This window comes from Colius striatus, chromosome 2 (genome assembly GCF_028858725.1).
Source record: "Colius striatus isolate bColStr4 chromosome 2, bColStr4.1.hap1, whole genome shotgun sequence".
Taxonomy (NCBI): domain Eukaryota; kingdom Metazoa; phylum Chordata; class Aves; order Coliiformes; family Coliidae; genus Colius; species Colius striatus.
The window spans coordinates 105283047-105295880 of record NC_084760.1 but is presented as its reverse complement, the minus strand read 5'-3'; the positions used below and the strand labels follow the sequence as shown (position 1 = coordinate 105295880).

The 12834-nt window shown below is 46.5% G+C and overlaps 1 protein-coding gene across 1 annotated transcript; it reads left to right on the top strand.

Moving 5' to 3' along the window:
• The first annotated feature begins 285 nt into the window (after positions 1-285).
• Positions 286-12045, top strand: ZC3H12D (zinc finger CCCH-type containing 12D). The gene is made up of 5 exons (XM_010206777.2): positions 286-994; positions 5623-5762; positions 6748-6982; positions 8048-8154; positions 8843-12045. The coding sequence occupies exons 1-5, from the start codon at positions 612-614 to the stop codon at positions 9850-9852; spliced, it is 1875 nt and encodes a 624-aa protein (XP_010205079.2). The 5' UTR covers positions 286-611; the 3' UTR covers positions 9853-12045.
• The last annotated feature ends 789 nt before the right edge of the window (positions 12046-12834 follow it).

The following is a 12834-nucleotide window of genomic DNA, read 5'->3' as shown; positions in this document are numbered from 1 at the left end:
GGTACCTCTGTGTCTGCACAGGTAGACACAAACTAGGAAGGACAAAGCTATACAAAAAAGTTCAGAGTTCGCAGCTACTTTGCAAACATTTCCTTAAATCACTCAATGAAATTTGCTGTAGTTGTGAAGTTGCTATGGCACCTGAGCTCATCCAACAGCGTTTGCCAGATTTGTATCTTGTGGCTCACAAACCACACTGAGCACATAGAAAATCCCCAGTTACACCGTCCTTTGTATCATTTCCTGTGAGATAAGCCTGAAGAACACAGTTACGCATGCAGCGTGCCCGGGTACAGACGGGCTCGCGCAGCTCCTGCAGTAGGGTCACAAGGCTGACATAACACCTGGAGAGGGACAAACGTTGCTCGGGACACTCCAGTGTTTTTATAAAGAAGAGTGGAACAGAAAAGGACTTTAATGCTGAGAGAAGACTGGACAGTCTCTTCAGACAGAAGCCAGCCAATCAGATAAACTCTTTGCTGTGCGCTAAGCAAGGAACTGAGATTGCACTTCTTTTTCTTAACACTTGCATTTTCTGTTTCTGATCTGTCCCTCCCTAAAGCTGCTGCCTCTTGGACAAAGCTGGGAGCACTGGGTTTAAGGGAACGTAAATGCCTGCTGAGATGGCACTGGCCGGTTCACTTTCTAGCAAACCAGTACCACCACGCTCCAGACAAGTTTCTACGGTGGGGGTGGAAGTGCGCCAGAGCAAGCTGGAGTTTTTCTGCAAGCTGGGCTACGGTAAGCAGGACATCTGCAAAGTGCTGGAGAACCTGGGCCAAGAGGCCTTGGAGGATGATGTGCTGAAAGAGCTGATTCGGATAGGGAGCAAACCTCAAGCTCTGGAGAGCCGGGCTCAGCCTTCCCCGCTCAAACTTGTTGCCCGTGGATCCTGTAGCACTGCAGCACCGTTGAGCTGGCTTGGAGAGGACGAAAGCGATTCCTCCGACTATTTGAGACCCATTGTGATTGATGGCAGCAATGTTGCAATGAGGTAAGCTCTGTTTCCCAAAGGGGTTTTTCTTTAGGCGAGAGGTGTGTTGATGGCTTTGATAACTAATGTAGGAATCACTGCTTACTCCCATTTCTTGCCTGAGGTGCAGCTTCTTGGGCCCTGCTGCCTTTGTGCCCATAAATTCTCAAGCCAAATGAAATCACTGTCTCACCTTGCCTGTTGACCTTTTGTTAGCCAGCAGCTAGCTAACCACGGCTCTTTATAGCAGTCTGATTCAGCAGCTCCTTGACTTTTGGTTCACCATTGATGTTTCCTTGCCTTTTCAAATGAGTACCTAGAATTTCTAACCTTATATGCTGAGGTGTTTTCCAGAACAACAACAACAGATTAATAGATAGAGAGAACAACCTAACCACCCTAAGAAGAAGAGGGAAAAGAAAGACAAGTGACTGTGGTTCCCAATAACATCACAGTTGTACTATTTGGCTGGCAAGTAAAGCCCAGCAGCATTCCTGACTTGTGTATTTTTGTTGTTTTTTTTAGTTTGGCTTTGTTTTTATGGAAATATCAGGGAATTTGTAGTTGACTTGTGCTCAATAGTCTAATTTACTCCTTAATTGGTTCTGTTTCTGGGAAATGTCATAGCAACCCCTCCTGGCAAATGCCATTTCCTAGGCAGTGTCCTGACACCGTGAAAGCACTCTTATTGATGGGGAGCCTGTCATGTCCATGTGGATGGGAAGTCCAAAGACAGGAGTGTGTTGGCCTCTGTTTACCTGGGCAATTTGAACAGCCAGAGTCCAGGATGCACTGGCTATCTATCTCTTTCCCCTGTTAACTTTCCTGCCCACTCATCAGGGCCAAGCCCATCCCAGCAGGTTGAGACAGGGCAGAGGAAGTCTTCCTCCTTTGGTTATCTTTGGTGTGAGGTGAGATGAGATCACATCCCCTCTGGTCAGAGGGCAAAGTGGACAAGCAGACCCAAAGCCATTGGCGACTAAGCAAATTATGCCATCTCCTGGATGAAGAGAGAAGTGGCATCCAAAAACGAGGGGTTCCTCTGTCAGGGCAGCTCACGAGGAGTAAGAACTATACAAAAGAACAAAACCTCGTAGCCCTGGCTGGGCCATGAGCTCAGTAGCCAGCTGTTACGATCTCCTGCCCTAATTTGCATTTTTACCCTGGGTCCTCCTTAGGGTGTCCTTCTTACCCCTCTGCAAAAGAAATGAGCACCCACTCAGGCAGAGCAGCTGAGCTGTGTTGCCTTCTACGGTTTTAGGGACAATGCTACCAGAGACTGGTCACATGCTCCATTCTTCTGGCACAGCCTTGGCCACCCAAGTTTACCTGGGCTTTTCTAGAGCAGGCAGAGGCAGACAAATCAGAGAGCATTGTTGTTTCCAAGACGGTGGAAGGAAGGTGCACCCTTGCCACTGATCAGGAGGCCCAGAGCAGGTTGCTGGCTAGTGAGATGGGATGTGTTTTGAGCTTGGAGTGCTCTGGGAAAGCTCTGAGGTGATCCCTCTGTGCCAGCCCATGCACGGGAGCTTGCTAGATGGAGATTATTTAAAACAAAACTCATTACAGGTGTGTGCAGGAGGTGGCTTGAGTTAGCATGTGGTTTTGCTTCCCTAGACCACATGCCCGCCTAAAGGGGTTGCCAGGAGGCCACAGGTGCCTCTGGCATGTAAAATTCAAATACTTTTGTAGAATAATTTAAAAAATGTGAATCCAAGAGGTGTTTGCTTGCTAGACTGAGTGGTTGGACTCGATAGTCTTAAAGGTTTTTTCCAACTGTAAGGACTTTGATTCCCTGATTATTGAAGGTGGGTGTTCTGATCCCTTGTCTTTTCACCTAAAAGAAAGTAGAGGCATGTGATGTACTTTTGAGTTTCAGAAAAGTAACAGGTTTACAGCTCATCTCAGACACCCCCCAGCCTCTGTCTTGATAAAGACTACTTGGATGATGGAGAAGACTATTATTTGTCAGTTTGGTTCACACTGAACCGACGCGGCCTGGAAGGAGCTGCTTTCCTCTCCTGGGTGCCTCTCAGAGTGCTGCTCAATGGCATCTACTTTGTCTAACGGGACAGGCTTGGTGAGGGCTTTCAGTGTCCTTGGTTTAATTTCTCTGGTTTGCTGCTGTCAAACGGAGAAGGGCTGTTTTCAGGACTCAGGGAAAGGGGATGTTTGGTTTCCTTGCTGGGAAAACTTCCCCATCAACACCGACAAGTGTCCAAGTGCAGGAGAAGCAGTAGTTTTGGATTGAAGCTGTCAAAAAGTTGAAGCTTGGAGAGGCAGTTGCCTGTATGAAGAAAGAGTATCTTGAGCATTTGTAGTTCTATCTTAGGCCTGGTGTGTCTGGAGCATTTCAGAGTTGGCACTGAGGATCCATTGTGGGGTGCAATGTATTCCAGAGGATGTGCCTTAGGGTAATAAAGTGAGTGTCTGGTGGTCTCCAGTCACCAATCAGACTATCTGTAGAAGCCAAGTAGAAAATAACCTTGCCTTCAGCTAGTCTCTCAAGCCAGGCATCTCAGCACACTTTGTGCTTCCATCGGGTGTAATGAGAAACTCACCTGTCTGCCAGCCTGCCCATGGGAAGTGGACAGGGGGAGTTTAGCTCAAAGCTCAAAGAGATTAGAACTGAGCAATTTAAAAAGGAATTACTGTGTGCTAATCATGGATTAATTACAAGAGTCACAGGTGGGCCAAACTGCTGCTTCAGTTTCTGAGAGATGTGCCCTGCTGATCTGTGACTCCAGTGTAACGTCCCCTCTTGCTGGGAGGAGGGAGACAGGTGGGACTGTTACAACAAATAGTTATTGTCCACAGACAATAACTATTGACTGACAGTAGGAAATCTGTTGTCAGGCAACACAAATTCACCACTCAGGGAGAATGTAAAGTTTTAAATCCTTTTCTCCATTGCACAGGGAACACTGGTGTTTGGTTGTGTGGAGGCTGCAGTGCATCACCTGTGTACACACTATTGTATCGTGTATACACTACCTGTGTATACACGAGGAAAGTGTATACACGTTCCTCAACTTTGGCTGTAGCGATGCAGCAGCAGATGGATTAAGTGATAAAATTGAGAAACAATCTCAGGTGCCTCTTCTTGTTCTGCTTGGTCTTTTTGCCAAACCACTCATGCTTGAGTGCGTCTAGAACTACTTTCCTAACAAACACAGACAAGGTAATATATAGGCATAGTCTATGTTAAATAGGCTGTCGCTGCACTGCCTTAGGGCTGTGGTGTTAAAGATGTATCCAGACTTCCTCTTAAAGGCACTTACTCATCTGAAAAAAAAATCACCTGACCTGTCCAGGTGACTTTACACCTGTAGATCCTATCCTTTTAAACCAAACAAACCAGCTGTTTTAGACTGGAGATTAGATACGTGAGATTAGAGTACTGCAGACTGTTTATTATTGGTGAGGGCTTTTTAAGACTTCCTGTTGCCTGGTTATCTATCAATAAACAACCACGTTTCTTCCTCCAAATAGTACTGGTTTTCATGTGTGGTCACTATTTCAGCACTGAAACTTCTATTAGGTGTAAAACAGAGCTTTGATAATGAGGCAGAACCCAGAGATGAATTCCTGGGGGCTGGTGCGGGGAGAGGCGTTTAGGACTGTGGTGTTGTCTTTGACTGGTCTGTTACTGCAGGTAGGTGTAGTCACAGAGAGTGATCCACAAGTACATATGCAGAGCTAAAAGCCTGAGCAAGAGTAGGGGGATACTATCCATCAAGCTTGAAGTACAAACATGAGACTTCTGTAGATACTGTGGGGGTGTTAATACATTTTAGGACTTTGTGTAGAGTTTATTTTTGTTTCCTTGTGCAGAGATAGTTAACAAATCACCTTCCTTTACATGTTCATTACACTGTAGTCAGATTTTAGATAAGCGAATGATGAGCAGTAAGAACTTTAAATGGAGGGAGGGAAACTTAGGAACGGATCTCACCCCTCATTGTTTCTCTCAAGGTCATTTTCTGTGTCTCGTGTTGAATATTGACAATTCTTCAGGACCTGCCTTGCCTGCATCCTTCACAGGCCAGTCCTAGGGCTCTTCTATTTCTCTGTGCAATGAAGACAAAATCCACAACTAGGGCAAGACAAACGTAGGCCTGAGGTGCCCATGGCGCTTTCCACTGAAGTCTTGTCCATTTTCTGGTGTCCTGGGTTAGGGTCTCTCTATTTCCACTCTGCCTCTTACAGTTTAGTTGACTCCTGCTTCCAAAAGAGATCAGCAGCTGAATGACCTGCAGGCACAGTTGCAGCCGCTTCAGACATTAAAAGCCTGAACGTCGCTCTTACCACAGAAAGAAATTCCCACATTTAGTTTCTCATAAGAGAGTCTCGTGGCTTTCTGCTTGTGCTGTAAGAAACTCTCACTCCTCAAATCAGTAATAGCCAAGGCACATGAAGGGCCTGACAGCCTAAGATCTTGCTGGTACTTTAGGACCCAAGTCCATCCAGATATGGATGGAAGCAACAGGCTCGGGTAGCAGGCAACTCACAGAAATGGGGAATAGGATATCTCTGTTTTTAAGTATCCAGACTGCTTCAGATATCAAGTTTCTGGTTTTGCTGGAGGAGGTGTTTGGATTTGTTCAACCAGAACACCCTGCCAGGTTGGTTTTTTGTTCTTTTTACAGTCATGGAAACAAAGAGGTATTCTCCTGCTGGGGGATCCAGCTGGCAGTGGATTGGTTTCGAGAGAGAGGACACACATACATCAAGGTTTTTGTCCCACTCTGGAGAAAGGAGCCCCCTCGACAAGACAGTCCCATCGCAGGTAGGTCACTGTCCTGGACATCATTTGTCAGCCATAAGGTGCAGTTTGGAGACAGGGGGTGTGAAGAGTCCTGTGCAGTTTTGCCCTGTAAAGATGAGCACAGGGCAAGTCGTGTAATCAGCTTTCCATCACTTAAATTAGTTGTGAATGTATTGCTGCATGCTCCTGACTAGCAGCTAAAACTACTTACATGGCTTTGTTTCACTGCTTTGCTTCACAAGCACAAGTTGCTGGCAGCTAAGTTAGTTAAAGGATGAGATTGTCAGCTCACAATGGGTCCGCAGAGCTTTCAAGACCAGCCAGGAGACAGGACGACCTTGCAGACAGCATCAGAAATGTTTGCTACTCTGGGACTGTTATCTGTTACCCTGGTACAGAAGCTACCTGGATTCCTCTTCCAGGAGAAAGAAATGCATGAGCTGGAGTTCATGGATGGTGGAAAGATTCATTCTGTATGGAAATAGATCTGTCAGATTTGTGCCAGCAACTTGGCACCTGCAGATGAGGCGGATGGCGATATGCCTTTCTGCATAGCAGGAATGATGAGAAGTCAGAGTGACCTCAAGAGCAGCAAAGGAAGTGTATCTGTTTATTTAATCAGGCACATTTTGTCTCTAAGCAAAGCTCATACAGAGCTGATCATGAGCCATCTAGCAAGGTAAAAAGGGCACTACAGGAGTTCAGTATGCCTCAGGTGTAGAACTCAAGCCACCCTTTTACGGGTAAGAACTTAGAAAGCAAAACAATCAAAAAAAGGTATCTCAGATTTTACAAGTAGATGATCTTGTAAAGACCTCATTTTCTAGTTGCCAAATAACCACCATTTATCAGTGCATCTGAATATCACAGCCCTGTGAGTTGCCTGAAGTGCTGAAGCACTGTATGTTTCTAGCACACAATTGGCACATAGTCCTTACTAATGAACTAATTCATCTTTTTTGATCCCTTTCCCCCCCCTTTCTATTTCTGCCAACCACTCCACCAGATCAGCACATTCTTGAGGAGCTGGAAAAGCAATCCATCCTCGTGTACACACCGTCCCGGAAGGTGAAAGGCAAGAGGGTGGTGTGCTACGATGACCGCTATATAGTGAAAGTTGCTTATGAGAGGGACGGAGTCATCGTTTCCAATGACCATTACCGGGATCTCCAGAATGAAAATCCCGAATGGAAGTGGTTTATTGAGCAGCGGCTACTCATGTACTCTTTTGTCAGTAACAGGTAAGAGACAGTTGTTGTTAAACCATCTTGAAAGAAAATGTTACGGGCCAAGTCAGCTCCAACACCAAGGCACCTCCCACCAGCAGCCTTTTTCACTGAAAGGTACTTACAGCAACTTTTCTTCTCTCATGTCTTTAGTTCCTGCTCCCTCAGCTTTGGTCATAAACCCCCCATGAACTTTCTCAATAAACTTTCCTATTGGAATGGCAGCATTAGTGACCAGCTTTACTTCTTTCCAATCCAAAATGGGACGTTAAACCAAGGCTTGACATCTTTTAATTTCTGTTTCCTACAAGAAATAGAATTAAATCTATTAGAGGAGGCTGTCTGGCTGGCAGGATTTTTAATTCAGCAAGACCTTTGGGAACCTCTCTAAAATGACGGCCTAAAGTTGGAGGTTTCAGTCCCATTATATGGATAACCAAATTGCCTAAGTGCCTCCTTCACCCTCTTGCCTGTGACTCCCTTCATCTGACAGAGAATTGCTCTACAGGCGGGCACCATGCAGGTTTGTTTGGAAATGAATTCAGAGATACTAATTAGTTTTCTTCCTGAAACGTCACATTCAAGTAGTGGCATAGAAAAAGAAACAATCAGTTTTACCTGAGTGTTTTGTAGGCCTTGCAGCAGGAAGCCTTTACCAAATCTTTGAAAAAGGCTGGACTTTTTTAAATCACACCATGTGCATGGTCAGCTCAGAATTAACTGCTGGCTTTTAAATCGTCATTCTCCTTTTAAATCATCATTCTCCATTTAGTAAGAGAGATAAGTGAGTTTGCTGTAGAAGGGAGCTGATGGTGAGGATCACAGTGCTGCTGTGCTGCCTTTGTATTGAAGGTTGCAGGCTGGTCAGAGCCTCACCAAGCTGCCCTCCCTTGGCAGTTGTTTTATGGTATTGGGAAAATATCAACACCTACAGGAAGCTGAAGCATTGTTGTCTTGGCAGGCAGGAGGGCACTGTGGTTGGTAAATGATTACAAAGTTCTGTGCTCAAAGCTGTAATGGCACTTTAGCTCCAAAAGCTTGAGGGGTTTTTGTTACTCCATGACTTTTTCCTTTTTTCAGATTTATGCCTCCTGATGATCCATTAGGCCGGCATGGACCCACTCTTAATAACTTCCTCAGCAAAAAACCAGTGCTTCCTGAACCAAAATGGCAGCCTTGCCCCTACGGTGGGTATCTCCCTATGCTGTGAACTGCCACCCCTCTTCCTCCTGCCCCTTGCTTCCCAGAGGCCCTTTCCTTCAGCTAAGGGCAAGCACCATTGCCATGTGCTGCCCTGCTTTGAGCGGTAGGGACTTGCATCAGGACTGCTCAAACCTGTGATGCCTTTTTTCCTCTTCCTCTCACTGAAGCTTTAGTGTCTTCAGCCTCAGTAAAGGCAGCAGTGGTTTCTAGCACCTCCATCCTTGCCTGCACACATCACCCAGACCAGGCATCGTGGCTGACCCCCATCATGGCTGATCCACTTTTCATTTGCAGAGTGAACTTGCTCTCTAGAACTTGGGAAAGGCTATCCAAACACTTCCCCTTCCAACAGCTCTACAGTAACGTGCATGTTTCCCAGAGGCTAATCTCTACTGTTTTTAAAAGCAACTCTTTGTAGCAGTAGCTCTCCCAGGCCACTACATCCAGCAACCATAAGATAAATGAAAGTCAGACACTTCCAAAATAGCAGAAACTTCCTCTCCCTGCTGTGTCACTCTGCTATTTAAGCCAGCAATATTTAAATCTGGGGTCAAAAGTACTGAAGTGGAAAACAGCGCTTCCCCTCTTTGCTGTTTGTCCTCACCCTACCTGTGCAAGTGCATTGTGCTGGGGAGGAGTGCTAACGACAACCTGGACTTTCGCTTCTTTCAGGTAAAAAGTGCACCTACGGCAATAAATGCAAATTTTACCACCCTGAGAGACCACATCAAGCTCAGCTCTCAGTCGCTGACGAGCTCAGGGCCAAAATAAAGGTCCCGCTAAGCCTGGGGAGAGAGGAGGAGAAGCAGCGTAGCGGCTCGCCGTTCCGGCCTGGTGGGGAGCCCGCGCCCCATGGTGCCTGTGCGGAGATGCTGCGAGAAGGCCGTGGCGGCGTTGCAGAGGCTTCCTGCTACCCAGAGCCACACCGGGCCTGGGCTGCCAGCACCGGCCCTGGCCCTCACCTAGGACTGCACCAGCAGTCCATACAGCCAGAGCCACCGCCAAACCAGCCCCTCCTGGAGCAGATGTCAGCCCTATCCCTCGGGGACGGCACCTACGGCTACAGCTGGTCCATACGTACCACGCAGGACGGAGAGGTGCCGGATGGCCCTCAGGGCTGCTCTGACCTCAGGCGCAGCCCGTACCCGCTCCTTCCACCTCCCAGGCTGGAGCTCCCCAGCTCCCCACGAAGCCCTTTCCAGCCGGCGGTGCTCCCGCTTTGCCCAGAGCCCTGCCAGCCCCAGGAGGCCTACGGTGTGCCCTGGGCCGGACAGACGGGCCTCTGGCATCTTCCTGAGGGTGCTCAGCACAAACAGGCCCCGGAGCCTCAGCACCGTGTTTTGGCGCAGTCTGCAGCTCTTCCCCCTGACCCACGACACTTGTACAGCGAGCAGCACCTGCAGCAGCATTTCCCCAGCCAGCCCCTGCAGCCACCTTTGCTCGTAGACTCCAGTGATGGACTGGGCCTCTTCCAGAAAGCCCACCCTTACGCCAATGCCTTTTACAGTGACTATTGGCCCAGCCCAGCTGCAAAGCCACCCTCAGCCCATCAAGCAAACATCTACAAGGAGCTATGCGCTCTTTTCCCTTACAGCGAGGTGAACCATGCCATGACTTTGTACCCTGATATCAAGGACGCTGCCAGCTTGACTTTACTGATTCAAAGGCACAGAAACTTATGAAGCTTCCTGATCGAGTCTTTCCCAACAAGCACAAGTCCTGGGGCAAAAAGATGCTTAACTGAGGCTTAACTAAGTGTGTTAAAGCGCTTTAGGGCAAAGGTTAGAGCAGTTCCAGGAGCATAAATCTATGTTGCACAGGGTGTCAAGGCAAAGGTTGCCATTCACTGAAGTGAGCTCTCCTTCACCTCCCATGGAATGGAATGGGAGAGCTCAGGATACCTGGGCTGTCAGCATTTCAACTTCACTGCTGGCTGGGTTCAGCATGGCATAGGTCTTCATTAATGCCCTGAAACACTAGACATGTTTCTAAAGTCATAACCTATTGTTCAGCTCCCATCAAAGAAGCTGTGCTCCATGGTCCCTAGTAAAGGGCCCTCCCCAGACTCCCATGACCTCCCATATTGCTCAGCTAGCATAACAAGTAACTTGGCCAATTTCCCCTAACACAGGGCTGTGCTCTCTGCTAGAAGACATCTTTGGCTCCATGTTACTATTGCCTGACACAGGTCTAGCCCTGGCCTAACAAGCTTTCAAAGACACAGCTGGTATTTATAAACCAATGCTGTGAACACATAGTGTCACTAGCAGAGGTGCTGGAGGTGCACAAGAGCACTTGAAGGGAGCTCCAGGTGCATTTCTCAGCGATCACACATACTGAAAGTCAAATCAGGGAAGTTATCATCCTAAGTGTAAGTCCTGATGTGGACTGAGGCCTTTGGGGATGTTAGTTAAGAAAACCCTACCCTGGTGTCAACACAATTATACAGCTGACTAACTTACAATTATAAACATGTAAATTGTGTTCTGTTGGGACAGGTTTGATTTTAAGTAAGCTGTAAAGCTGCATTATTCCACTGAATTCTTCAATTCAAATATTAAGGCTGATCCTGAAGGGGTTTTTTTGGCATTATACCAAAGTTTAAGTATGTCAGTATGACATGTTTTAGAACTGCTTTAAACACATTATAAAATAGTCATCTAGAACACTTTGTTATGAATAATGTCCTTAAATTTTTTTCCATTCCTCTTAGTACTGAGAGGCTTCATCAAGTCCAGCATTAATGTGGGATTTAGAGACTCTGACCCTGCGGTATCTCTGGTTCTTCTCTGAAGTGCAATCAGTGAAGTTGGTCCCAGGCAAGAATGAAACATGGACCTCACTGACAGCTTTGAGTTCTCTTGCTTTCAAAAAGATAGCTGAAGAGTAGCGACTTATCTTTAGTGACATTATCACATTATGCAGTCTTTGAAAGTGGTGATAGTTCTACCTGTTTCTCTCTGGAAACCATCAGCACCTTCTTTTTTTTTATGATGGTATTTAAAGAATCATGAGGAAATAAGTAAGTAGACTGTATCAGTTCAATCTCTTATGGCCATGTGGTTGGCTCCAAGAAATTCTAATTTGGAGTGTGGAGATAAGATTTATCTTCACAGTTTTTTTTCCATATGCCATGAATTTTCCACTGATTATAGAAATTCTATATAACTGGATCACCAGAATGGCTTATAAGTTTACCCACTGCACATTACATCAAAATTAGAAATGACATCAAAACAAAACCATGGAATAAATGTCCTGTGAAATGCTTTGAGAAGTACTCGAGTCCTACGGCCCACGTCAGTTGCGCTGAAATACACCACACACCAGAGTGAAGCAACCCGAGACAGCTCACGGATTAAATGCCTGGATTGTGCCTGTGCAAGGCCAAGCTCTTTGGCTTCCCTAACGACCTGCACGGCAGCTTTCCCAACCACTGCTTGACACATCTATCCCCTCGCAGAGAAAGCAAGATGTGGGGCGCAAAAATACCTTCCACATACCCAAGCAGAGCCAGTCCCAGACGACAGCATTCAGAAAACACACACAGAGCAATGGAGCAGGATATAACTGTGCATCTGGGATGTATGTTAAGTATTTCATAACAGAAAGTATTTAAAATCTATAGGAGAATTGGTACCTTGCCTTTATACAGTGCCCTCAGCTTGCTGGAGAGGTGTGCATAAGCTCTCTTTTGCCTTTGAGGATGCACAGGAATTTGGTTGTTGCTCAGAACACTGTCTTAGTGTTTAATAACTTATTTTTCTTTCATTTCTGTCTTATTTACTGGGGAATCTTTCAGTAAAATACACAGAATGTGCATTCTGCTGAGAAAGTGTCTGAGAAAATAAATCAGACTTTGGTGCTAAACAGAACTTGATTTCTCTTGGCTCTTCAGCTCACCAGAGGGGTTTCTTTTTCTCATGGAGCTTTTGTTCGAAGGGCAGCTCAGCAGCAGTGCTGTGTCACTGCCTGCTTGAGAGCAGCTATACTGCTGGCCAAGAGCCCACGGAAAGCACAGATCGTTTCATTATTTCACCACAGCACAAGCATCTGGGACTCAGGAGTTTCTGCTGCAGAGTCTTTTACACTTTCCAAGACAGGAGGATTTCTTTTTTGGCTTGGTCAGCTCCTGAGGTAAAGGAAGGGGCTGCCAACAGAAAGGAGGCGGCAGCTTTTGCACAGGCAGAATAGGAGGCTGTTGCTATTTGGTATCTCTGCTGAGAGGCATTTGAGTCCAGCTCTCACTGCCAAGTTGAAAATGAATCCATAAATCCCAACAGGCTCAGAAAGTCCTTGATGTTCGTTGCTTTTTGGTTGTCAAGGCTCTTTTAGAAGAAGCTGAAAGCAGTGTGAGCAATCCCCCAAGAGACAGGCTGCTTTCCTAAGGGAGATATATGGAGTTGCCAAGTTGATTTTAAGATTAAAAGAAAAAAGACAGATAAACCTCTTCATTTCTGTGCTCTCACCCTTTCCCAGAAAGTCAGGAAGTCACAGGCACTCTCCTTTGTGAGGAGCTAGTGAAACCAGATACAAACATTTCACTGAAAGTCTTGAGTGGAAGTCACCCCTGCAACAGCTCCTCAGCATGAAAAGGGAGAAAGAGGGTGGTCCTCTGCACCCAGTGGGGTCCTGGGCAGCTCACAGTAACTCCCTCCCACCTC

What these genes read in the sequence shown, in the direction of transcription:
- ZC3H12D (XM_010206777.2), top strand. Translation starts at nt 612, where the DNA reads ATGCCTGCTGAGATGGCACTGGCCGGTTCACTTTCTAGCAAACCAGTA. An exon ending in TACTCTTTTGTCAGTAACAG is followed by an intron (nt 6,983 to 8,047) that starts GTAAGAGACAGT and finishes TCCTTTTTTCAG; the next exon opens with ATTTATGCCTCCTGATGATC. An exon ending in ATGGCAGCCTTGCCCCTACG is followed by an intron (nt 8,155 to 8,842) that starts GTGGGTATCTCC and finishes CGCTTCTTTCAG; the next exon opens with GTAAAAAGTGCACCTACGGC.